Consider the following 25,838-nt stretch of genomic DNA (forward strand, 5'->3'; position numbering starts at 1 on the left):
ATGCAGCCAGGGGCCACGACGTGCACGGAGGACCGCATCCAGCACGCCCTGGAGCGCTGCTTGCACGGGCTCAGCCTCAGCCGCCGTTCCACCTCCTGGTCAGGTAGGTCCCAGGGAGCCGGGGAGGCACATCTGAGGCCCAAGGGAGCTTCAGGGGCTGTGGTGAGCACTGGTTCAGGCACAGAACTGGCAGGTTCTGGTTCCAGCCCTGTGTGTGTGACTCCCCGGACCTCACTTGGGCAGGTGCTCAGCACAGCACCTGATGGAGAGTCGCCCTCGGTGGGTGGCAGTTTCTCCTTTCCCCCATGCTGTCTTCCTCATCCTCCTCATGTGCTAGAAGCATAGCTCCCTGAAGAAGGTATTGGACCAGCTTAAAAATGCCACACTGCTGATTTCAAAAGAGCAGCTGGGTATTTATAGACAGTTCTCCCCAGAATTCTCCTGTTTTCCTGGTGTCTAGTTTTCTCCACAGCCCCATCCTCCTCTTCCCCATAGAACAATGGAGAATCTCAGCAGAACTTCAGGGAATAGGAGGCCTCCATGTTCCATGATCCCCAGGACTGAGAAACAGGGGTATCTGCAGGCTGGGGCAGTTGTCTCCAAGGCTGGAGATTAATTGAATAACTCCTTATGCTCATAAAGATTTTCCACATCTCACTTGCCTCCCTAACTACCCCACGAGATAGATACCAATGCTCCTTGAACATAACTGGTTCCTTCCTACCTCAGGACCTTTGCACTTGCTGCCTGGAATTCTTCCCTCAGAACTATGCAGAGCTGGCTCCTTCTCATTCGGGTCTCAACTCAAATGTCACCTCCTCTCAGAAGCTTTCTTTGGCCTCTGGAATTAAGCAGATCTGACTTAAAACTGTCCCTCACTGGCTGTAGGAACTTGTGCTAGTCCCTTAGCCTCTCAGGACTCACCTGCCTTGCCTGTAAAATGAGAATAATAACAGCAGGAACCACCTTCCCGAGGGGGGGGATGGGAGATTCAATGGAGGTGATGTGTGAAAGGCCTGGCACCTTAGAGGCACATAGTAGGTGGTCACTAAATGGCAGTTTTCTTCCTTCTGGCCTCCTACCCAGGTTTTAATGAGACTAAGCTTCTAGAATTCAGGGGCCATCAAGTCAAAGAGTACAAAAATATCTGACTATAGCAAATTTTACTAAAACCTGTGACCATATGAACACACTGCTTGGGGCCTGCAGGACTTCGGAAGGAGCTCGTGCACATGAGGGGGCCACTTCCACCCCCACTGTTCTCATTCCCCATCACACACGCACACACACACACACAGACCTCTGTGACTGCCCCTTTAATTTGGGGGGAGTTCACCCATGCTGACCGCAGGGAAGCAGAGATGGACAAAATGAGAAAGTCTGGGGAAGTTACAGAGTGACAAAGTGCTCCTCATAGCTTTCAAGATAGAAATGAATGGCGCTTCCCTTTCCCGGGCTCCACTGCCCAGCAGTTCCGGGAGGTCCCATGGCTGTTGCAGACTCAGCCTTGTGTCCTGGGGTGGCGATCTCTGCTTCTGTGCCCCTTCCCTGCATCTCGGAGGATGTGGGAAAGCTGGTGCTCTCCAGAGGCACAGGGAGCAGAGTTGTGGCCAGTCCTTGGCTTCTAAGGGAGATCCCAGCCCCTCTCTGTGTCTCTTGAGCCTCCTGTCCATGCAGGAAGAAGAAACTTATCATTATCTTGATGGGGCATAATAGGGTCGAGTGTGTTGATCCAGAATTTCCTGAGACTCTTACTTCAGAAGGGAATGCCCCAGTGCAGCCCCAAGAATTGCCACTTCCCTCCAACCCACAACTGACCCCTGGCTTCTCCCTCCCTTTGCAGCTGGGCTGTGTCTCAACTGCTGGAGCCTGCAGGAGCTGGTCAGCAGGGATCCAGGCCACTTCCTTATCCTCCTGGAGCAGATCCTGCAGAAAACCCGCGAGGTGAGGGCTCGGCCTGGGTTTGAAGGGCAGCGCTGGGATCAGCCTCACAGAGTCAAGAAATAGGTCCCCACAGAATGTCAGTTCTGGGATGCCTGGACCACCAGGGGGCTTGGTGGAGGCACGGGCAGCCTGAGTTCTCTGCTTCGGTGGTGTTTGTGGATTGAAGGCCTCAGGCAGGGGCGTGGTCCTTTTGCTATGAGCATGTGCTGGGTGAGCCAGGGTCCTGAGTTTAATCTGCTTCTTAAGACAGACATTGCTTGTAAGTCAAGGTGTCGATTACAAGGGAGGGAGACACGCTACCGAATTCCTTTCCCGCAAAAGACACAGAAGAACAAAGATGCAAAAGAGAAAACTGATTGGAGAGGTAAACCGAGACCTCCTCTAACAGTTCAGTAAACAGGCTTTTATGACTCAGAAGAAGGGTGTGTTTAAAGCTGATCTGGGGGACTTCCCTGGCGGTCCAGTGCTCAGGACTCTACGCTTCCACTGCCGGGGGCATGGGTTCGCTCCCTGGTCGGGGAACTAAGATCCCACATGCCGCGTGGCCAAAAAAAATTTTTAAAAAAAACAAGAAAACAAACCTGATTTGGGCTGGGGTTCCAGAACAGGCACGGGTCCCTAAAGAGAATGGCTCTTTTATGTTTTATTTTTATTTTTAAATACATGACTGAGTTGGAAAACACATGTCTTTCTCAGCTGTCCCTTTACCTCTAAGAAAAAAGTCTCAGTTTATCAAGACACCCAAGGTTTCAATTCTGGCACCACCATTTACCTGGTGCTTTTATACCCTGATCACAAGGAAACCAACTCAGAAGAGCTAAACCACCTCTGAAGTGCTTATCTTATAAACCCAAATATAAAGGAACAAGTACTGTATAGCAACAGGGGAGGGTTTTATAGAAGGGGCCAAGCAGCAAGTGTACTGGACACATGGTCTATTCAGGACCATGAAGGAGAATTCTATTTGATCCTGCTGCCGTCACCAGGCACGGCAGAGGTGGTGGGGCTTTCTCTGCTTCTTCAACACCCATGAATTCCAGAATGGGTTGGGAGACCACTAGTATTTTGACCGAAGAATTCTAAATTGTGTCTATACATGCTTGTTTGTGGTGTGGTGGGTGAGCTCTATCAAAGAGATGATTCACAAAAGAATAAACAGAACTTTTAAACAATATGGAAAATGTTGTTTCAGTTATAGTAAAATAAATGTAAATGAAAACCATAATGACACAGCTTTTGCCTAGCAAATTCACAAAAACATTATAATAACCAATGCAGGGAAGGGTGTAGTGAAATGGCACTTTCATACATACACGGTATTATAAATGGCAAAATTCTTTTGGAAAGCAATTTGGCGATACATTTCGAAGATCGTAAATATGTTTATAGTCTTGTATCCACTCATTCCACTTCTTGAGCTCTATCCAAGATAAATAATCCAAATTATAGAAAAAGGAGTGTGCACAAAGATTTTCACTGCACAGGTACTTAAAATAGCAAGAAAATAATCTCAAGTGTCTAAAGCTAATAAATTATGGAGATCTACCAGAAGGAGTATTATATAGGTAATAAAAATGATGGATAGTATCCAAGGGTAGAAACAAAATTTAATATATTAAAAAATTGCGGGGAATTCCCTGGTGGTCTAGTGGTTAGGACTCGGCACTTTCACTGCTGGGGCCCGGGTTCTGTCCCTGGTTGTGGAACTAAGATCCTGCAAGCCTGCAGAGCCGCCAAAAAAAAAAAAAAAAAAAAAAATTGCATCGGTAAAATTTATTAAATGGTTTAGGGAAAATTGATTAAACGTTTCCAAAAATATGGAGTGAGATTCCAAATTCATATTATACAGAACTCTAGGTGGATTAAAGGTTTAAGTTTAAGAAAATGAAGCTTCCAAGAAAAGAACAAAAAACATATATGAATATTTACATGAACCTTGCATGCAAAAGTGAAAATCCATAAAGGAAAAAGTTAACACTTGTAATTTATGTACATAAAAAAAATCCGTAAAATTCAAAGACCAGCAACAAAGTGGAACACATATTTACAACACAAATAATAGATAAATATATAACTAGGAGGGGGAAAAATATGATCTTAGAGATGATGTAGCAAAACAGAAATCCATTTATAATATTGTATGTAAAAGACATGAAGCGTAAAAATATGCACCCAATGATGACAACTTTGCAGAGGAAAATACACAGAGAAAAATGGTGTAAGGAGAAGTACATTGAAATATTAGTTGTGGCTGAGTTTGGAAGGGGGATGTCGTGGGGTGTTTTTTTTTTTACTTCTATTTTCTAAATGTCTTGTGATTACATTACTTTTCACTTAAAAAAAAAAAGAAAAAGAAAAGAAAGGAATAGAGAAGAGAGCAGTGCTCGGTTGTGCACCTGTGACGAGCCTCCCCCCTCCTGTCCCCCGCACAGGTCCAAGAGAAGGGCACCTATGACCTCCTCGCCCCCCTGGCCCTGCTCTTCTCCTCCACTGTCCTCTGTGTAAGTTCCCGGCTGGGCCAGCCTGGGGGAGGCTGGGGAGGGGAGGGAAGAGCAGCCTCCATGGAGGGGGCAGAGCCCTCACAGCTCAGAGGATAAAACACACAGAGAGAGAAACTGTCCACCAGTGACACTTCAGGTGGGTGTCACCCCTCTGATGGCTTCAGATTATCCATTTGAGAGGCCTCCAGTAACTCCACGTGGACGCCATCATGCCTGGAGTATCTGGGCACCCATGGAGGGGATGCGGTCACAGCCCTTTCACAAACCACAGGAGAGATTCTGTTAAAGACATGTGATGTCCACCTCCTTTTGTACCGCAGTGGTCAGTTTCCCCCAGTACCGTCACCCCCCGTTCACCAGACCGGTGGCATCAAATGACTCCAAGTACCTTGAGTCAGTCCACTTCAAAGAATCAATATTGGCCTCTCGTGAGGATGTTTAAATAAAGGCGGTTTAGGCGCTGAAGACCATTCCTCGAAAGGAGTGGCAGCAGTGGCGCCACTTAGGATGACCTCCAAGGTGACAGCTTTTCAGAGAGGCCCTCTTGTGTATTTGGTAAATTGTTATGTTTGGTGAAAACAAGGCCCCTGTAGTAGAGACATCCTTGGGCACCATCTTGCCCATCTGTAACTCACTTCCTGTGGGTAACTTTCAATTCTGCCTGCCCTCGTCCCGGGACACACTGCTGCCAGGAAATGTGTGCCCTTTGTGGAACATTCCAGAAAGGAGCAGGGTCTGCTCTGGAATATCAGTGAGCTTTCTCTCACCCGGACCTCTCTGCTTGCCGCTTCCTCTCCATCCCAGACTCCACACTTCCCACCAGACTCAGATCTCCTTCTGAAAGCAGCCAAAACCTACCACCGATTCCTGACCTGGCCCGTTCCTTACTGTAGCATCTGCCAGGAACTGCTCACCTTCATCGATGCTGAACTGAAGGCCCCAGGTAAGTGTTGAGGTGGCACGCACGTGGGGCAGGGACCATGCGGTCAGGAGGTTTCCAGCTTTTCTGAAACTGGGCTTTGGCTATGACCCCCCTCACTTCATATCCTTCAGCTTGTCTCTGCCCGTGGCCTGCTTCACAAGCCTGGAGTCCCTTGTCATGGTTCTAGTACTCCATGTCTGCATCAGCATCAGATGGCTGAAGGCAGCAAACACCGGCAGTAACTCAAGGAGGAACTCTTAGGGGTAGCTGAGCAGGGGTTCAGGGCAAGGAGACCCCACCTCCTGGCCTGTGCCTCTGCTCTGGTTAGCCAGGGGGTCTCTGAGGCCGCCCAGGTCAGACAGAGAAGTCCACACAATGTTGACAAGAGGCCCGTGTTTGTTCTCTTTACCCCGGAACACGTAGGGGAATGCATGTGTGGATGGACTCAGTTCTGGCCGGGGAAGGTGGCTGATAGCAGGAATGAACAGGTAGATGGGCACCACGACAAGTGTGGGCAAGGGCCTGGTACTGTCCAAGTTTTCATATGTGGATTCTGAAAAGGAGTTCCTGAGAAATTGCAGGTGCTATAGCAGACATGAAAATGAGGTCTAACAAAACTATTGTAGAGCCAGAAAAACACAATCCAGTATGATTTACTGAGAGGTGGTCCCATATTAGAGTAATTCATCACATCAGTAGCTCAAAGGAATAAAGTCACACAGACATCCCAGTAGATGCCTCTGAAATGTTTGATAAAATTCAACTTCCATCCATTCCAAATAAAAATATTTAAGGTAAAAAAAAAAAAAAAGAAATGAAAAAAAATTCAACATCCATTCTATCTCAAAAAAAAATTGAGTTCTATTGCAAACATAAAAATAACTTTCAGATGGATTAAATGTTTAAGTGTGGAAATCAAGACCATAAAATTAAAAAAAAAAAAAAAAGACCATAAAAATAATGGAGGAAAAATAGGTTACATGAGCCTAGCTACAAGGATGTTCATTGCTGCATTCTTTTTAATAATCAACCAATTCCAAAAAACTTAAATATTGTACATAGTTGAATATATCGTAGCAAAGTCATTTGGTGGAATCCTCCTCACTTATTAAAAATGAGATCATAGAAATAAGGTTACTGAGATGAAAAGATGTTGAGTAACGTGTTGAGTAAAAAAGCAGGCTCCCGCAATACTAAGTATGTTGTAATCCCATTTTTTTTTTTCTTTTAAATCTGTATATGCACCAGACCCTGTTTAGTATTGGGAGTGTCTAGGTCTCATCATGCACATTAAATACACACAGGACAGAAGTACCAAATCTTATTCCCTAATAATTCAGGGACCCTAGAAAGCACAGGACTGAAGCTTTATATGAAAATTCCTTTGGAGAGGTTTATGACTTCCTTCCCCAACTGATCATCTGATTTGTCTGCCCAACCAATCAGCTGATCTGTCGTCTCCCAACCAATCAACTGATCTGTTTGCCTAACCAATCAGCTGATCTGTCTTCCCCCAACCAGTCAGCTGTCCGTTGTTACAGGCACTAAGAGCTGAACAGGCACAGGCTAGGGTAGCCAAAGTCTACCCATTACATGGACTTTACCTCCTGGTAGAGACTTCGCTGGAAGAATTAAGAAATCAGGAAGGCCTTCAGGAGAAGGGGTTGGACTAGGAAAGGTGCTGAGGCACATGGTGAATAGACAAGTCAGGCAACCTAGCTTTCCAAGGCACCCTAAATGAACAAGCCAATTTAAACTCTTTCGTTCCCTTGCTCCCCGCTACCCATCCCCCAAACAAACAGATCTAGATCACTTCTGGGCTTCTTGCTGGTGACCAGAATTCCTTTAACAAGAACGCAAAGCTTTTCTTCCTTTCTATAATGAGACAGAAAGGATTTAAAATGCAAATGCCTTGGCAGGACCTTCAGTCTCTACCAAAGATCTAAATGACTTTACTTTGAAATGGGTAAAGGAGAGGTTGTCCTGGGGGAGGGCTGTCTGTCACCTGCGTGCAGGGGGACCGCTTCCCAGTTTCAAGTGGAACCAGCTGTCTCGCCTCAGCTGGATGCACGCTATGCCTTGAGATGTTTTTGTGGGCAGCTGAGCAGGAACTCAGCTCCGAGCAGCCCCCAGCGAGCAGATGTGGAGCCAAGGGGCGGATGCGGGCTGTGGGGAGGCCCGGACTCGGGGACGTGGGGTTCTAGGCTTGGGGGACAAGAGCCAGGCAGAGCAGCAACTGGAGATGGAAATGGAGTGAGGGTCCTTGGACTCAGAGCAGGGAGGACTCCTGGCACCCTAATCGCTCACTGCTGAGGGTCTTCCCCTGGGCCTTGCCCCTGGGACCCTGTGAGAGCTCAGGTATGCTGGGGACCGAAGCAAATGCCTGGAGGGGGACGCTCAGGCCAGGCTGCTCATGCCAGGAACGCCTCCTCTTCCAGGGAAAGCAGAACCGAAATAGGAAACCATTAGCTCTTTCTTGTGTCATAGAGTCATTTTCAAACAGTTAAAAAAAACCTAGCACTCATACAAATGTATAGCGAGCCTGTGTCACAACGCATTCAGTTCGTTACTGAGGGGACCAGCAAGGTGGGAGGGCTGGTTTAAAGGAGGGTATGAGAAACTGAAATATATTTCTCATCTAAGCCACAAAAAGATGGCAGAATTAGATACAAAATTAGTTAACATCATATGGGAGAATAAAACATCATACAGGGGAAAAAAACCCTTTGAAGTTACCTTTTATAGCGAGCAAAAATTACTCATCTCACATCCACAAGTGAACCTCTAACTTCACAGAACCTGAGCCCTCAGTAATAGCAAGTAGTAAATTATACCAAATTAGCTCCTTTTACATAACCCTTAAGTGGGCTAGTTAGGAAGTGCTTTGGTGTGATTTTTGTAAAGGCACGTGGTAATAGTTTTCCCTTGTTGCTGAGTAGCTCCATCCCCAGTAACCCCAGCTGAGAGAGGCAATAGGAGGAAGGGAGAGGGGCGGGAATGGAAGCCCTGCGATGAGCTCTTGGGGAGAGGCTGAGGCTGAATCACTTGGTGGTTACCAGTACTTTGTACTAGCCCATCGCCGTTTCAAATCCTGGGGCTGTGGGGCCTTTGGCAAGACATTTAACGTCATAGGAACCTCAGTTTCCTCATCTGTAAAAATGGGAGTATAAGAATGTCTCCCTCTCAGCAGTTTGTGAGGATGAATGCTGGCCTATATTGATTTCCCATTGCTGGGGACAGTAGGGTTTGGGGTGGTATTAGCTTAATAGATGGATCTTGGCAAGGTCACAGGGAGAAGATGACAAGGGACCTGGGGGCTGGGCCCTCCACCCATGGAGCCTTGGGGAGTCAGTTGCCATGGAGATGAGGGAAACAGTTTATCCCACTTTGATGTGGCTGGGTGGCAGAGGAAGCGGGCAGGTTATCAAGCCTGAGGGCCTCCCCCTTCTTCCTGACTCCACCCCCAGTAGGGTCGCCTACTGCCTCCATCTGGGGGTGGCAGGAAACCTCACGTCAGTGCTTCTGGGTCCTGCCCACCACACCCCTCTTGGGTTCAGCCCACATGTTTGTTGAGTATTTACTCTATGCCCACACAGCTGTGCAGACCATAATACTTGTCTGCAGAGAATTGGTCTGTCATCCTGAGGGGTGACAGTGAGCATCATATGTGTGAGTCACTCTGCAGTTTTCAAAGCACCCAAAACTCCACGATTGCATCTCACCCAGACCACAGCCCTGTGGAGTAAGAGGGGAAAGCAACATTACTCCCATTTTGTGCGTGAGACAACCAAGACTCAGAAAAGTTTGATGCTTCTTGCTTTAGCTATGGAGTCAAATGTGAGAGAAGGAACATGGGCTTTCAGATAACAAAGACCTGTGCTTTGTCACTTATTAGCTGATGACCTTGGACAGGTTACATAAGCTCTCTGAGCCCCCTTGTCAAAAGTAGGACTGCGTTCATAGCAGCTCTATTTACAGTAGCCAAGACACGGAAGCAACCCAAGTGTCCATCAACAGATGAATGGCTAAAGAAGATGTGATACACACACACACACACACACACACACACACACACACACTGGAATATTACTCAGCTATAAAAAAGAATGAAATAATGCCATTTGCAGCAACATGAGTGGACCTAGAGATTATCATACTAAGTGAAGTCAGACAAAGACCAATATCACATGATATCACTTATATGTGGAATCTAAAAAAATGATACAAATGAACTTATTTACAAAACAGAAACGGACCCACAGACATAGAAAACAAACTTATGGTTACCAAAGGGGAAGGGGGTGGGGAGGGATAAATTAGGAGTTTGGAGTTAGCAAACTACTATATATAAAATAAACAACAAGGATCTACTGTGTAGCACATGGAACTATATTCAGTATCTTGTAATAACCTATAATGGAAAAGAATCCAAATCACTTTGCTGTACACCTGAAACTAACACCACATTGTAAACCAACTATATTTCAAGTTAAAAAAAATAGGACTGCAATTGTTGGTGATGTTGATGATGAGGAGGATGATGTGATGAGGATGATGTTGATGATGAGGATGAGGATGATGAGGAGGAGGAGGATGTTGATGGCAGTGATGGCGTTGGTTGCCTTCACTGAGGGTTGACAGTGCATTCAGCACTGCTAAGGGTCAGTGTCATCTATCCTCAGAACATCCCCCTGGGGAGCTACTATTATTCCCATCTTTCAGGCGATGAAACTGAAGGCCAGACAATTTAGCTGGCCCATGGTCACATAGCTAACAAGAGTTCTACCACTTGAACTCATGTCCATTTGATTCCAGAAACCATATTCTTTGACTCCAAACACCACATTCTCATGTTCACATGAAGCTGTGTTTCTACCAAGAGGCATAGGCAGGGGATTGTGTGTGATGAAAGGGCCTGGGCGGTCCCAGCTGGTGAGCACTCTCCCCCCTTGGGCAACTTCTCCTGCCCTTTTTCCTTTCACTGAGCACGTGCCCACCCTTTGACCTCCTTTCAAAGCAGGAACAAACCTGGATTAGTCAGTTTTGTCTCTCAGCTGGTGGCAGGTGAATTCTGAATGTTCTTCAGTGGCAATATGTTTCTCTGGGACATGACTGATCAAAGAATTTGCATTTTATACTTTTTATCTGTGATTATGGAATGAAAGGTTTACACCCCTTGAAAGAACATCACACGTCATTGGCTGTAGGTGGGCCTCTGTGCCGTCGTTACAGAACGAACACTCTGACGCCAGATGCGTGGGGTTCCCCCACACACCCACCAAACAGTTCTCCAGCTCTCCAGGCCCCAGCTGGGCATCCAGCGATTCAGTTCAGTTCTGACCCAAACTACCTGGAGTTTGGCAGACCGTACAGGCTAAGGGCTCAGTGCCACAGACCACCCCCATTTCAGATGCCAAGTCCCTTACTTCTGACTGTCCAGCTATAAATCGGGGGTTCCCATGACCTCCTCCTCAGGTTCTTTTATTTGCTAGAATGGCTCACAGAGCTCAGGAAAAGTAAGTCACACCACGTGTGACTTACTAGTAAGAGGGGCTGGAAGGCCTGGACTGGTCCTGTTGGGTGACTGTCAGCAGGGTGCTGAGAGGGCTGGGGCAGCAGGCCTCGCCTCACCCACCCCCAGGCCTGGAGACTGTGCCAGGCTGAGGCCTCGTCCATCCCACGGGCCGTTCTGGGGGGTCACTGCAGCATATGTCTTTTTTTTTTTTTTACGTTGGCCTATTTATGCCAAGAACCAAATCCCCTCTGCGTGCGTGTAGTTCTGCCCAGTGGTTTCCTTCCCCTGTGTTTTCCTCTGCCTTCCTGACCTGGCTCCGGCCACATCCCTTCCCACCCTCCACATCCTCCCCGCCCTGAATTTATTCACACCTGAGGCCATGCCTCACCTTCTTGCCCAGGGCCTGCTGAGGCCTCATGGCCTGAGTCCCCGATTCCTGCAGACTCTCTAGAACCCAGGCCCGTTGCAGAGATGAAGGTCAGGAAACTGCTGCCCAGGGGACCCCAGAAGGGAGGAAAGCATAAGAGGAAGCCAGCTGTTGGGAGGGTTTGTGTCGGGGTCCGGTGCGGGTCAGGAGAGGAACACAGCATGGTCTCCTGCTGGGACTGAAATGCAGCTAAGGCGGGGCCTCTCCTGTCTCGTGCTAGCCCTGAGGACTCCGTGGAATCGTTGCACTCACCTTCTCAGGGGAAGACAGCCAGCAGACCCGGACAACGTTCTTGTTGCCCGCTGCACGGATGCCCAGGCACCGTGTCATGCCCTCAGCGTGGACGTTCTGTAAGAATGTCGTTAGTGTGGTACCAGTTCCTGCTCGGTGGCACCAGGGTGATTGTCACACATCCCCTGTCTTCCTAGTCGGCTGTCCTGTGCAGAATGGCCATTTCTAGTCACCACTTTAAAAAAGGGAAAGGGGGGGAGGGATAAATTAGGAGTTTGGGATTAACAGATGCACACTACTATGTATAAAATGGATAAACAGGGCTTCCCTGATGGCGCAGTGGTTGAGAATCCGCCTGCCAATGCAGGGGACATGGGTTCGAGCCCTGGTCAGGGAAGATCCCACGTGCCGCGGAGCAGCTGAGCCTGTGCACCACAGCTACTGAGCCTGTGCTCTAGAGCCCGCGAGCCACAACTACTGAGCCCGCACGCCACAACTACTGACCGCAACTAGAGAAAGCCCGCGCGCAGCAAGGAAGACCCAACGCAGCCAATACGTACATACATACATACATATATACATAAATAAATTTTAAAAATTTTTAAAAAAATGGATAAACAACAAGGACCTACTGTATAGCACAGGGAACCGTAGTCAATATCTTGTAGTAACCTATAATGGAAAAGAATCTGAAAAAGAATAGGTAGATATATATATGTATAATTGAATCACTTTGCTGTACACCTGAAACTAACACAACATTGTAAATCAACTATACTTCCATCAAAAATAAAATAAATAAAATAATTTTAAAAATTAAAAAGAGGGGAAGCTCAGGTGGGTAAACAAAGCTCAGTTACAAAGGGGCTTACGTGCCTGGGCAAGGCGTTTGAACTTCACCGTGGCTGCCCACCATTGGCTCCCAACTGCCAGGACCCATCCCTCGCCCGTATGAGGGGGCCCTTTCCATTTCCTACGTATTAGGACCTGACACGGAACCACCTAGGTGGGTTTTTTGTTCAGCCCTTGGGCCAGCCTTGGTCTAAGAAAGCCAGTCCCAGAAAAGTGTTCCCGTCTGCCGAGATGCCCAGGGTAGGAGGGGTGAAGGTCAAAGGGAGAGAGGCGCCCAATGCCCTGAGGCTCCCCAATAAGTGGAGGTCCATTATCAAGAGAAGCCAAGGAGTGGGGAGGGGGGGATTTGATGGGTGTCTTTGGGAGAGGGGTAGAGAGTTTCAGCGGATGCTGCTGGAATCCGGGCTGTTCAGCACCGGCCAACCAGCTCTGGAAACAGCGCCCTCTGGGTCCCCCACTAATACAACAAAATCAGGCAAACAGCAGCTCCCAGCGCTAATGATGCCATCATCCCCAAATGAGACCTTTAAAGCATCCTAAGATGCGCAGGTGGAGAGATAGAGGAGGTTAGAGAATGTTCCTCGTCATGGAGACTAAAGGGAAGAGCAGGCTTCAAGGAGAAAGTGGTCAACAGAACCCCCGGGAGTGTGGCCCCGGCCTGGCCTGCGTTTACGGCGTCAGAAATGGGGCGGGGCCGGCAGCGGGTCAGCAGGGCGTGGGTTACCCGTTAAAAACATCAGATGGTAAAAGAAAAGTGTGGACGGGTCAAGAGAAGACTTTGCTCTCTGTGTGTTTTGGGGGTCGGGGAGATTGGGGGGAAGGGAGACCCGGGGTGCGGGGGACACTCCTGCAGCCCTTTTTGGGGGTTGAAGGGGCAACGAGGGGACTTTTCTCTGTCATGTCTGTGAGTGGCCAGCAGATGGCGTCCTGAGTCCTGATAGTAATCCCTGTTTCAGGGACTTTCCTGTCAAAATAGACATAACATTAACATCTAAACATGTGACAATTACATGGAAGACACACCAAATGAAAGGCCCCCAAAGCAGAGCAATTAGGCCCTAAATCGGAATACCATAAATTGGAAATGTTCGGCCATTTACTAAACAAAAGTCACGGCCCTTCTGTTTACAGCCGTCTCTAACCCCAGCCTTGGCTTTGACTCCTCCGAGGGGCTGCCTTTCTGCTCCCAGCTCACACCCAGCCCACACCCGGCAGGGCCCCTGTGACGATGTCCAAGCTCTAACAAGGAGGCTGCCTGCCCCCCGAATCCCAGCCTCATCAGTGAGCAGCGCGAGCTATTGTGTGACAGCCTCACCGTAGTTGACGCAGAACTGAATACGTACTTTTCCAGCTACGGAATTGAGTCAAGTTGCAGGGAAAAAGGGAAAACTTTGGCTAGTTTCTTCTCCGCACATTTGAATCAGAGGTGACAGAGAGGTGGATGAGGCCAGAGAGGAAGGCGGGGAGGGGGTCTTTGGTGCAGAGGCGCAGCCCTAGAGAGGGACAGCGCCAGGCAGGCCCACGGGCCCCTGAGGGCCCCGCGAGAGCATGTGGGAAGCAGGGCCGGGAGGCCGAGGGGGAGGCTGGGGGCTGGCCGGAGCTGAGGCTGAGCTGAGGGGTGCTTGGCACACCCACTGCAGGAGGTCACCCGGGACCGGCGGAGGTCTGCAGGGACAGAGCCAGGACCAGCTGGAGAGCAGGAGACCCGGCCGCTTCAGGGGCCTCGGTCTCCTCCCAGGGTGCCCTGCCCCGCAGTCTCTGAAGAGTGAAGCTTTGCAGGGTGGGTGGGGCCTGGGAATCAGACTGTTAAAGACCCTGGTGGCAATGGGCCTGATCTGCCCCTTGTCCTGACCCTCATCCGGGAACTCCCAGCCAGATTCTCCAGTGCCAGGCTCCTGAAGGAACAGGTAAGTCCGTGAACTGTGTTTTTGTTTCTGTTCTTTTGGCCACAGGAATCTCCTACCAGCGACTGGTAAGGGCCGAGCAGGGCCTGTCCACTAGGAGTCATCGCAGCTCCACTGTGTGAGTGCTCTTGGGGAGGGAGGAGTTTGGGGGGTGGGGTCGTGTTTTGTGCACAGCCTCTTTTTTCAGGGCTAAGGGTCCTTCATCAGATTCCTAAATGGGTCTGAGACTTAAAAAAAAAAAAAAAAGGAAAAGGTTAAAACCACCTGCCTTGATTGTGCCAGGTGCTGCGTGAACATACATTACCTTACTTTACCCCCATTTTTCAGATGAGGAAACTGAAGGTCAGAGAGGCCAAGTAACTTCCCCAAGGACACTCAGCTAGTAAGTGTCTGGGTCAGGATTTGAGCCTTAGACTTCCTCAAAAGCTGAGGCTCTTTCTATAACGTTTTTCTGCCTGTTAGTAAAACAGCGTTTTTCCAAACTTTTTTGACTGGGACCTACAATAAAAAATGCATTTTATATGAAAACCTGGTGTACATACACACACACACACACACACACACACACACACACACACAGAGCTGAGACAAGTTTTAGGAAATGAAAGTCACCCTCTCCCAAGGATGAGCTCTGATCTCTTCTAGACCATTTCACTTAAAAGGCTGTTCTGGTTGTGAATCCCTGAAGTGATTTCATTACCCACTCTTGGGTCCCCGCCTGTTGGAAAAGCATTAGAGAGGAAGCCTCCATTCCAAGGACCCTCCGGCAAGCCTCCAAGCACGTGGGTGCCTGGAGACCCCAGCCTCCACCAGCTCAGAAGTTGTAGTCACCCCAGCCCCTCCTCATCCTCAGCCTGAGGGGTTCACAGCACATTCACTGAGCAAACACTGGTTGAGTTCCTTCTCGGTAAAAACAAACAGAAAAGCTAGTGGTAGATTTTGAGAGAGACAGAAAGGGCATAAAAAATGCCTTGTAAATGTTGGCTTAGTAAGTAAGAAGGACCCTGCCAGAGGGCTGAGGCAGGTGAACGGTGGATTATCGCCAGCGCCCTTCAAGGTACTTCCTGAGCCCCAGGCACTGTTGCAGGCATCACTGCATCATCCAGGCCTTTTGTTAACCCTTTGAGAAAGGTATTTTTAGATCAGGAAACTGAGGCACGGACAGGTTCGTAGAAAGAGCTTCGAGCAGAGAGTTGGTCTCACTTTGGTTTTCTGTAGGTTGGGAACAGGCGTGCAGAGGAGGTGCAAGTGGTGAGGGCCCAGGTGTGGCTGGCCTGGTCCTGTATACAGTGGAGCTCAATGCATGTCCATGAGGGGATGATCCAGCAGTCGGTGAAGGAGGAGGGCTCAGTGAGGGACCGTTTACTTGAGCCCGATCCCTTTTTCTTACAAATAGAGAAATCAAAATGAGTTCCTCCCTAAACCCTGGGAACTCTGACAGAGCCTGGTCCCATTCCTGAGCCCTGGCCACAGGGCCAGCTCTGGGACCTCTGTCCACAGACACTGGCAGGAAGGCCACCTGCCTGGTGCTTCTTGGCACTGGGTTTAAACACAGCACAGATTTGTGAGAGAACGAGAGCAGGAGAGCAGTTCATACTAAAAGCCTTTACCGGTATAATACCGCGATGGCTGGAATACCTTCGAGAAAATGCAGTGATCGGGAGTTGGCAGGGGTGAAGTGCGAACAGACATATGTTAACTGTTAACTGAGTGATGGATCCTCGGGGTTCACGATTCTCATAACATTTGGGTATGTTTGAAATTTTCTATGATGAAGACATTTAAACACTGGGATCAAGAGGGAGCCCAGGGGCCAATCTCGCCTTCTGAGACGGAACGCATTCTGCCTGTGGAATGTGTATCTCTCTCAATAAACCTGCTTTCACTCAAAAAAAAAAAAAAAAAAAAAAAAGAGGGAGCCCAGGGTCCAGGGGAAGAGGAGGCAGGGGTGGGGCGTGGCTGGATGCACACTCCCTCCCCCAGCCCGGTGCTGGCCTGCATGATGGCTTTGGCAAGTTAGAAAGGGCATCCCCTGTAAGCAGAGGAATCAGATGCAGCCCTGACTTGGCTCCCCTTCCTCCTGGCAGATGCCATCCCACACCCTGACCCTTGGCTTGAGGAGCAGGGCACGGGCTGAAATTTCAGGCCACGCCACACGACAGCATGTGGCTGTCCTGCTGTCCCCTCCCAAAATGACCGCCTGGCTTCCAGTCACCTCACCTAAAATACAATCCTTTTCTGCGCCATCTTGCATCTGTTCAAATATCCTGTAGGAAAAATGTTTTATATAAAAATTAAGGTAGAATTTATTTGTGAAAATTGGGTTCAGTTTTTTAAGATTTTTTTGATGTGGACCATTTTTAAAGTCTTGATTGAATTTGTTACAGTATTGCTTTTGTGTTTTTTGTGGGGGACGGGTTTTGGCCCCAAGGCATGTGGGATCTTAGCTCCCTGACCAGGGATCGAACCCTCATCCCCTGCACTGGGAGGAGAAGTCTTAACCACTGGACCGCCAGGGAAGTCCCGAGTTCAGTTTTTAAAAGGTCTTTGAAGACCCCAGCTGAAAACTACTCAAAAGTAGATCATAAGCTTTCCCCTTGGAACTGGGACCCCTGAGCCCCCAGCCTCTCTCCTGGCCTCCGGCCGGCACGGGGGCTCTGTGGCTGCCCTTCCCCGCCCCCGCGCCCAGTACCCATGGCCGGTCCTCTGTGTCCCCAGCACCGTACTGTTGCTGAACCCGGTGGAGGTGCAGGCCGAGTTCCTCACCGTGGCCGACAAGCTGAGCACGCCTGGGCACTCCCCGCACAGCGCCTACACCACACTGCTCCTGCACGCCTTCCAGGCCACCTTTGGGGCCCACTGCGACCTCCCAGGTCTGCACTGCCAGCTGCAGGTATGTGTCTGGGGCCCTGGGCTCAGCACCGCCCCCTCCCAGCAGAGCACCTCTCTGCAAAGGCAGGGTCCCCTCTCTGGTCCCTCCCCGAGGCCCGGGTACATTGGCCTCCCTCGCCCCGAGTGACATGGCGGGGAAGTCACTGGAGGGCTGGCCTCGTTGAGAGGTTTCTATTGTGCTGAGTCCTAACCCAGGTGGGTGGCACCCTAGACAGTGGGACTGGACACAGAGCCTCCGAATCCAGCGTGGGCTGGGTGGTACAGGACTGAGCTTTAGACTGAAGGTGGAAGCCCTGGGGTCTAGTCCGAGCTCTGTGACAGGTCAGCTGTGTGGCCCTGGGCAGCGCCCTCCCCTCTCTGGGCCACAGCGGTGAGCTCTGAAGTCCCTCCCAACTCTGCAGGGCTCTGGCTCTGGGCCTTTCTTTCTGACCACTTCTGGAGCATAGGGGCTGAGTGGGAAGCCTGGCTCCCTGCTCAGCCGTGGGTGGTGGCAGGCGATGAGGCTGGGGACAGACTGGCCACCGGGAGCTCGAGAAGTCGGGCGGCCGAGCCGTGGTTCGGGAGCAAGCCTGCCTTCCCCTGGGTTTCAGTCCAAGACCCTGGCAGAGCTCGAGGACATCTTCACGGAGACGGCAGAAGCACAGGAACTGGCATCTGGCATCGGGGATGCAGCTGAGGCCCGGCAGTGGCTCAGGACCAAGCTGCAGGCGGTGGGGGAGAAAGCCGGCTTCCTTGGTGCCTTAGGTGAGGCTCTGGGGGTGAGGCCCATTTCCCCCTGTGGTCCCAGCAGCTCCCCAGGTGAGCAGCCCCGGTCGGCCTGGCGGTTCTACTCCACACAATCATTCAGGGACCCAGGTTCTCTGACACCTCCTGGCTCCACCATCCCCGAGGGTGCAGTTCCCGTCTGCAGGGTTAGGGTTGGGCTTCCAAGATCGCCACTGGGGCAGCCTGGGAGAGGAGGAAAAGAGTGCTGATTAAGGGCAAGGGGCTTCGTTTTCACAATGAAGACAATGTACCCCTTTGAGCCACCTTAGTCACATGGCCCACCTTGCCCCAGTGGGTCCGGGAAACGTCTATTATAGAAGAAGGGATGCCTGATGAGATGGTGCCATAGTTCTCCTGTTCGAACCAGAGGCGCAGAGGCTGAGACTTGGCCACATTCATGCAGCTCACAAAAGGGCATGGCATTTACCTGGTGGGCTTGAGAGAAGCCTTCTGGCTGCGGGCCAGGCATCCCAGCTTCCAACTCAGCCTCGGCCCACTCGGCTGCGTGTCCTGTACCGGTCCTCTCCCAACTCTGGCCTCTCCTCTAAGACGAGGGGTCTGGGCTGGCCAATCTCAAGGCCTCTACCCAGCCCTCACCTCCTGCCCCTCCCTCCCCCGTTCCTGCAGACACTGCAAAACCTGGCAAGCTCCGTACCATCCCCATCCCTGTCGCCAGGTGCTACACCTACAGCTGGAACCAGGACAGCTTTGGTAAGCAGCCCGCTGGGGCCCTCGTGGTGCCCACCCCCCAAACTGCCCGGGCTCTCTTCCTCTGCAGTTGCCCCTCACCCCACCCCCCTGCCAGCCCTCCCCCCTGAGCAGGCTCTGAGCAGAGCAGGGGGCGGGGACCTGGGCTGCCCTCTGCCCTCCTTCTGCCCTCTGCTCCCCAAGTTCATTCTGTCTCAGTCTGTCACCCCGCCCAAGGGTGTGCAAGAGGGGTTCCAAGGGCTCGGACACCCAGACGGTGTCTCCCCTTGCTTCCCTGCAGACATCCTGCAGGAAATCCTGCTCAAGGAACAGGAGCTGCTCCAACCAGGAATCCTGGGGGACGATGAGGAGGAGGACGGGGAGGACGAGGAGGAGGAGGAGGACTTGGAAACCGAGGGGCCTTGTGCCGAGAGGGACTCGCTGCTCTCCGGCGGCTCGGCAGCCTTCCACGACTCCACGCTGTCGCTTGCCTCATCCCAGGCCTCGGGACCCACCCTCTCCCGCCAGTTGCTGACCTCCTTTGTCGCGGGCCTCTCTGACGGCATGGATAGTGGCTACGTGGAGGACGGCGAGGAGAGCTCCTTCGAGTGGCCCAAGAGGCCTGGCAGCCAGGAGCGCCGGGGCCACCGCAGGCCCGGGCAGAAGTTCAACAGGATCTATAAGCTCTTCAAGAGCACCAGCCAGCTGGTGCTGCGGAGGGACTCCCGGACCCTGGAGGGCAGCCCGGACAGCGCCCCGCCCCTGCGGCGGGCCGGCAGCCTCTGCAGCCCCTGCAGCCCCCTGGATGGCCCGGCGCTGCCCCCCTCCCGGGCCCAGCGCTCCCGCTCCCTGCCCCAGCACAAGCTCGACCCCCAGCTGCCCGGCTGGCTCCTGGCCCCCGCCTCCCGTCACCGGCGCCGCTGCCCCTTCCTGAGCGGGGACGAGGACCCCAAGGCCTCCACGCTGCGAGTCGTGGTCTTCGGCTCCGATCGGATCTCGGGGAAGGTGGCCCGGGCGTACAGCAAACTGCGGTGAGAGCCGAAACGGGGCATCAGTCTGCCCCGGGCAGCAGGGGCGTGGTGCTGGCGGCGTCTGGGCTCGAGGACTGGGGTCCCAGAGGGGCCAAGGGCCTCCCTTCTCACCATCTTCTTCTCAGCAGGCGGCTGGAGAGCAACCGTCCGCTGCTCACACGGTTCTTCAAGCTTCAGTTCTTCTACGTGCCCATGAAGCGGAGCCGCGGGACCAGCGCCAGCGCCAGCCCAGCCCCTCGGAGCCAGACGCCGCCGCTCCCCACAGACCCCCTGAGGCACCCCAGCCCTGCGGTAGGTCCCCAGCCCTGGACCCAGCAGGGCGGCAAAGCGAGGAGATGTAAGCAGGTCCCGGTCACCAGAAGGGGGGCTGGTCGGAAGTCGCCAGCAGCCCTGTGTTTAGGGGCCGCCGCCTCCTGCCTGGGCCTCCCTCCCGGGCGTGGTCCCTGCCCTGCACTTGGGCGGGGGCACGTTTTGCTGTGTGACACAGACTGAGAGTTGTCAGACCTCTCCAAGGGCGCAGAGAAGCTCAGGGTGGGGCTGCAGGTGCCACCCAGGGCCCCGAAGCTAGGGTGGCAGGCGTCCGGGTGGCTGGGAATGACTCTCGCCCCCGCCCCAGGAGCTGGGTGCAGCCCCCTGGGAGGAAAGCACCAATGACATCTCCCACTACCTCGGCATGCTTGACCCCTGGTATGAGCGCAACGTGCTGGGCCTCATGCACCTGCCCCCTGAAGTCCTGTGCCAGGTAAGCGGCCCCTTTCCTGGGTGCAGGTGAAGGGCCCTGGCTGTGGTCACCCAGCCTCCCTTTGAAGGCCCTAGTTTGGGGGATCCAGCTTGCGGCCCTACTGGAGGACCAGGGCTCACTTGGGATCGAACAAGGAGGGTGGGTGGAAGCAGGGCTGAGCTGAACCCGGGGCTCGGGGGCCCAGGGAGGGGTCACCACACCGAGAGGGAGGGGCCCCAGAGGGTCCAGCTGCCTTAGGCTTCATCTCCCTTCCTCAACTCCCAGCTTTGTCTAGTTCGGCCGGGGCCTCCCTGGAGGCCCATGGGCCAGCGAGGGAGGGGCGGAGGCCAGGCTGTGGGTCCTCCCTTGACCATTCTGTTTCCTGCTCCCGTCTCACCGTCCCCCTCCCTGGCCCTGTCTGCCTCGGGATCTCTCTTCTGTGTGTCTGCACCTCTGTCTCTCTTCCTCTCATCCTCCCTTTCTCTCTCCCTCTCTGTCCCCCTGTCCCTCGGGCTCGGGCTCGACCCCCCGCAACCCACAGCAGTCTCTGAAGGCTGAGTCCCGGCCCCTGGAGGGCTCTCCTGCCCAGCTGCCCATCCTGGCAGACATGCTGCTCTACTACTGCCGCTTCGCTGCCCGGCCGGTGCTGCTGCAGGTCTATCAGACTGAGGTAAGGCCTGCCCTGCCCCCTTGCCCCACCTCTTCCCCCAGACTAGCTGCAGGGCTGCTCCCACACCTGGGCAGCCAGCAGCCCTGTGCTGGAGAAGCCTGTGCTGGGGGCCCCTCCTGGAGGTCCAGGCTGATGCCCACGCTCCTGCCCTCTCCAGCTGACCTTCATCACCGGGGAGAAGACGACAGAGATCTTCATCCACTCCCTGGAGCTGGGTCACTCTGCCGCCACACGCGCCATCAAGGCTTCGGGTGGGTGCTGCCTGAGCCCCAGTGGAGGTGGGGCTGGGGGGGGTGTCACACCAGAGAGGGGGACCCTGGGGTGGCGGGGCGAGAGGGCGCCAGGAGGTGGGGCCCCTGGAGGTAGAGCTAGAGGGAGGTGGGCCGGGATCTGGGGCCCTGGGGAGGAGGGGTCCCAGGGCGGTGGGGCAGGGAGGCAGAGCCCAGGGTCTGTGAAGGGCACTGGGAGGAGAAGCAGAGGCTCTGTCTTGTGTGTGGCACAGGTCCTGGCAGCAAGCGACTGGGCATCGATGGTGACCGGGAGGCCATCCCTCTAACACTACAGATTATTTACAGCAAGGTGAGACTGATGCTGGCCTCTCCCCTCCGGGATCTGCTCCCCATGCCGCCTCCCCAGAGCCAGGCTCCTGTGTTCCCCGGGCGGTCTTTAAGCTGGAAGGCCGCGGCAGGCTCCCCAGGCTCTCCTGGATGCTGAGAGAAGGGGGAAGGAGAGGTGGTGGACCTTCCTCTCCCCCTCTGCCTCCAAAGCTGCCCCCGCCCCAGGCTCTCCCCACTGCTGAACGTGCTCAGTCAGCCCTTCCGTGAAGTGCTGGGGCCTGGCCTCAGGGCTGGGGGTGAGAATGGGGCAGAGTGAGGGACAGGCCAGGGACTGCTGTGCCTGGTGGGTGTGTGGGAGTAGGTTTGGTGTGAGGGGAGCTGGGGGGGGAGCCCATGGGCACACCCCGCCTCTGGGCCACGACAGGCCCACCTCCCGGACGGGCAGCCTCCTGCCTTCTTCCCTGCCTCCCTCCCTCCCTCTCTCCCTCCCTCAGCAATTTGAAAGATATTTATTGAGCACCTACTCATGTCAGGTTCTGCGCTGGGCCAGGCCCTCCCTCTTAACTTCTCTAGAGGAGGGAGACAGACAATAAACAAGGAAACAAAAAGTGCCCGAGGTAATATTAAAGAGTGGCAAGTGATGACAAGGCAACAAAAGGGCTGGTGGGATAGAGACAATAGGATTCTTTCCATGTAGTAGCCGAGGAGGTGGGCAGGGGCACTGACACTCACTGGGTGCTGTGTTCCGGGTGTTCGTTAAACACCCACTGTGTCCCGGATGTTGTTCATGGCACAGGAGCGTTCACAAGAGTGAGCAAAGCTCTTACAGTCTGGAGGGGTTAGACGATCCCACAACATGTATAATTACAACTGTGACGAACCGATGAAGGAGAGGTAAAGGGTTCTGTGAGAACCCTTAAGGGGATTGTTCAACCCAGTGAGGAAAGTTAGACAAGGTTCCTTGAGAAGGACCATTGAGTCAATGTTGGAAAGAAAACCAGGAGTTAGTTAAGTAAGAAAAGAAGAGAGACGTGCCCTCCAGGTAGAGATAATAGCATGTGCAAAGGCCCTGTGGTGAGAGAGAACATGAACATCAAAGGGCACTGAAGGAGGACCAGAGGGGCTGGAGCAGAGACAGTGAGGGGGGAAAGGATGATGAGGTGAAGCTAAAGAAATTGGCAGGGCTGGAATGCCAAGGGCCTTGGTTCAATGAGAGGAGTTTTGTCCTTGTCCTAAGAGCAATGGGTATCCTGTGAAGGGCTTTCAGTTTGGGGTGTGGCAGGATCAGATTTGAGGTTTGGAAGCCCCCTGTGGTGGCTCTGTGGGGAATATCGGAGGGGACCCCAGGGGGTGTGGGAAAGCCAAGTCAGAGGCTCCCGTGGTTGTCCAGGAGAGAAACATGGGCAGCCTGCACTAGGGAGGAAAGAAATGGGGGTTACATGTGAATCACATGAGCAGCAGGGCTTAGGGATGGATTAGAAAACGAGAGGCTCCAACTCCTGGATTTCAGCCTTCTGCGACTGGCAGGACCATTTTCTCAGAAGAAGCCCAGCTCCAGCGGGGGAGTGGGTGTGGGGCATAGTGGGTTCGAGAGGGAAGGAAGCCAGGAGGGAAGGAGAGAGCAGAACAGGCAGTGGGAGGGTGGGCCTGAGCTCAGAGGTGAAATGTGGAGATGGGTGTATAGGTGGCCATGGAGAATGGGCCATGGGTGAGGCTCCCTCAAGGAGAAAGTAGGAATAAGAGAGCGGAGGCCCCAGGAGAAGCTCCTGAGACCTGCGTCCTGTGATGGGGGCAGAGGGGGGCGATCGCGCAAAGCAGAGGCCCCAGCCAGGCTGGCGGTGGGGAAGCCGGGAGCGTGCCGCCACGGACGCCCAGGAGAGGGGAGGAGTGAACAGGATGGCATTCTCCTGTAAGGTCAGGCAGGCCGAGGACTGAGAGTGCTTGTGGGTTTGGCAACGCGGAGGTCCCTGATGAAAGAGACGTTCAGACAAAGACCCAAAGAGGGGGCTCCGGCCTAGCTCTGCCTGGGACCCCCTGCCCGTGAGCCTGTCTCTTCCTCACTCGGGGTTCAGAAGATCCTCAGACCACCCCTTGAGATGTTCTCAGCACTCGCACCCTACGACCCAGTCGCCAGGCTGACCTGTGGTCCAAGCCAGTGACCTGATGCTCCTCCCTGGAGCCAGTAAGGTCTATATAGGGTTCAAGGGGCTCTTGGTGAAGAAGCTGGCAGGCTCAGGTGAATGAGAGCGAGCTTCCTGGGTGTGCTGGCTGCAGGCGGCACCCTGTCGCTGGCCGGTCTGGAGCCGCTTCTTCAAAGAGAAGGCAGCAGGCCCCGGGGGGCATGCCGCTGAGAGGGTCTGGCTTTGCTGCCTTCCCAGGGGGCCATCAGTGGACGCAGTCGCTGGAGTAACATGGAGAAGGTCTGCACCTCCGTCAACCTCAGCAAGGCCTGCCGGCAGCAGGAGGACCTAGGTGAGGGGGCAGGGGGGAGGGGGGAGGGGCGGGGGCGGGGGCGGGGCGGGGGAGGGGGGAGGGGAGGGGGAGGGGCGGGGCAGGGGGTGTGGGTTCCTGAGCCTGGCCTGAGCCACCCTTGCCCTTCAGACTCCAGCACGGAGGCCCTGACGCTAAACCTGACAGAAGTGGTGAAAAGGCAGAACCCTAAATCCAAGAAGGGCTTCAACCAGGTAAGAGCTTTCCTCTCCTCCCTGTCATCCCCTCGGGAGACTTACTGGGCGTGTGTGTGCCCGTGTTTGCGTGTGTATGGGGGGGTGTCCGAGGGCTGCACTGGGGCCTGTGGGTGGGAGGAGAGGCAGGTGAAGGGTGTGCACACCTGTGGGGCTCCGTGGTGGCCGCTGGGGGAGCCCCGAGTCCAAGGCGGAGTGGCCTCTGTGTCCGGGAACCCGGGCTGTCACGGTGAGGACAGTGGGGTTTCTCCTCCCAGGACACTTGCTCCTTCCAGACTCAAGAAAAGGCAGAGGCTGGGGAGGAAGCAGGGCCCGATGGGGGGACCAGTCTCCTGCACGCCCATTGCGCCTGGAGAGCTGCAGCGGAGCTCCTGCCCCACCCCCTGGACCCAGTCGGGCGGTTCCAAGGGAAGAAGCTGCCGAGGGCTGGCGGCTCTGGGGCCAGGGCTCCCGGGTGACCCGGGCCTTCCTTCTAGATTAGCATGTCGCAGATCAAAGTGGACAAGGTGCAGATTATCGGCTCTAACAGCTGCCCCTTTGCCGTGTGCCTGGACCAGGACGAGAGGAAGATCCTGCAGAGTGTGGTCAGGTAGGAAAGCGGGGGCCCCCAGCTCTGCTTCAGCACCCACCCAGAGGCCTGGAAGGAGATGGAGGGATGGGAGGCCTGCCCTGACACCTGCCCTGCCCCACAGGTGTGAGGTCTCACCCTGCTACAAGCCGGAGAAGAGCAGCCTCTGCCCCCCACCCCAGAGGCCCTCCTACCTGCAGGCGCAGGCCGCACCCGACCTCTGCTCCCTGCTCTGTCTGCCCATCATGACTTTCAGTGGCGCTCTGCCCTAGCGGCCCGGCACCAGCCTGGACAGCAAGCCCGGGGGCAGCCTCCTCGGAGCCCCCTCCCTCTTGGAGGGCCTCGCTCCCCGTGGAGAACTGGACGACCCTGTGCTGGGTCAGGGTCCCGCTGTGGGCCCTGCAGCAGGCAGGGGGCAGGGGTTAGGGGGTTGATGGTGCCTCAGGGCTCTGTTTGGGAAAGAAACAGGCATTAGGGAGAGGGGCCTGGCCCTACAGCCCCTCAGATTCCTCAGGTAGAAAGGAGAAAGATGGGTGGGCTGGCCTCTGAAGGCCCTGCCCTCTGGTGGGGTCTAGGATCCTTTCTAGAAGAAAGATCTGAGGCTCTGGTGCTCTGGGGTGTGGTTTAGGCCTCCTCCCCCAACCCTTGGCCGGGCCCACCCCTTACTTTGTCAGGGACTTGGGGAGTCCTTGGAGTCTGGAATTTCAGTCCCCCTACTCAGGGGTTCAGGTGGTAGAAAGGTAGATGTGACTTTTCTGACCTCAGTGCCGTCGCCCCCATCCCACACCCCTCTCTGTCTCACACACACACACACATGGCACGCACGCACACACACACACACACACGCACATACCCTTTCTCTCTCAGGTTCCCTGGACCTTCTAAAAAACAGCACTAACACTTAACCTGTCTACTGTCAGGACTCAGAATGAACTCTCTCTGGAGCCTCTTTCTGGATAGAGATCCT

The 25,838-nt window shown here is 53.8% G+C and overlaps 1 protein-coding gene across 2 annotated transcripts; it reads left to right on the top strand.

Moving 5' to 3' along the window:
* Positions 1-25,143, top strand: PIK3R5 (phosphoinositide-3-kinase regulatory subunit 5). 2 transcript variants are annotated; one of them, XM_061175752.1, is made up of 18 exons: positions 1-103; positions 1,844-1,944; positions 4,377-4,445; positions 5,250-5,388; positions 14,345-14,414; positions 17,015-17,189; positions 17,779-17,932; positions 18,581-18,664; positions 18,942-19,671; positions 19,800-19,962; positions 20,288-20,413; positions 20,934-21,062; positions 21,220-21,313; positions 21,565-21,641; positions 23,998-24,091; positions 24,221-24,303; positions 24,780-24,892; positions 24,996-25,143. In XM_061175752.1, the coding sequence occupies exons 1-18, from the start codon at positions 1-3 to the stop codon at positions 25,141-25,143; spliced, it is 2,652 nt and encodes an 883-aa protein (XP_061031735.1). The 2 variants fall into 2 exon arrangements, with proteins under 2 accessions (XP_061031735.1, XP_061031736.1); XM_061175753.1 differs by having other exon boundaries at positions 20,937-21,062.
* The last annotated feature ends 695 nt before the right edge of the window (positions 25,144-25,838 follow it).

This window comes from Eubalaena glacialis, chromosome 19, assembly GCF_028564815.1.
Source record: "Eubalaena glacialis isolate mEubGla1 chromosome 19, mEubGla1.1.hap2.+ XY, whole genome shotgun sequence".
Lineage (NCBI taxonomy): Eukaryota > Metazoa > Chordata > Mammalia > Artiodactyla > Balaenidae > Eubalaena > Eubalaena glacialis.

Excerpts from the sequence above, each read along its gene's own strand:
- PIK3R5 (XM_061175752.1), top strand. The coding sequence starts at position 1 with ATGCAGCCAGGGGCCACGACGTGCACGGAGGACCGCATCCAGCACGCC. Across the intron at positions 5,389-14,344 it reads TGCTGAACTGAAGGCCCCAG|GAATCTCCTACCAGCGACTG; the intron begins GTAAGTGTTGAG and ends TTTTGGCCACAG. Across the intron at positions 14,415-17,014 it reads AGTCATCGCAGCTCCACTGT|CACCGTACTGTTGCTGAACC; the intron begins GTGAGTGCTCTT and ends CTGTGTCCCCAG.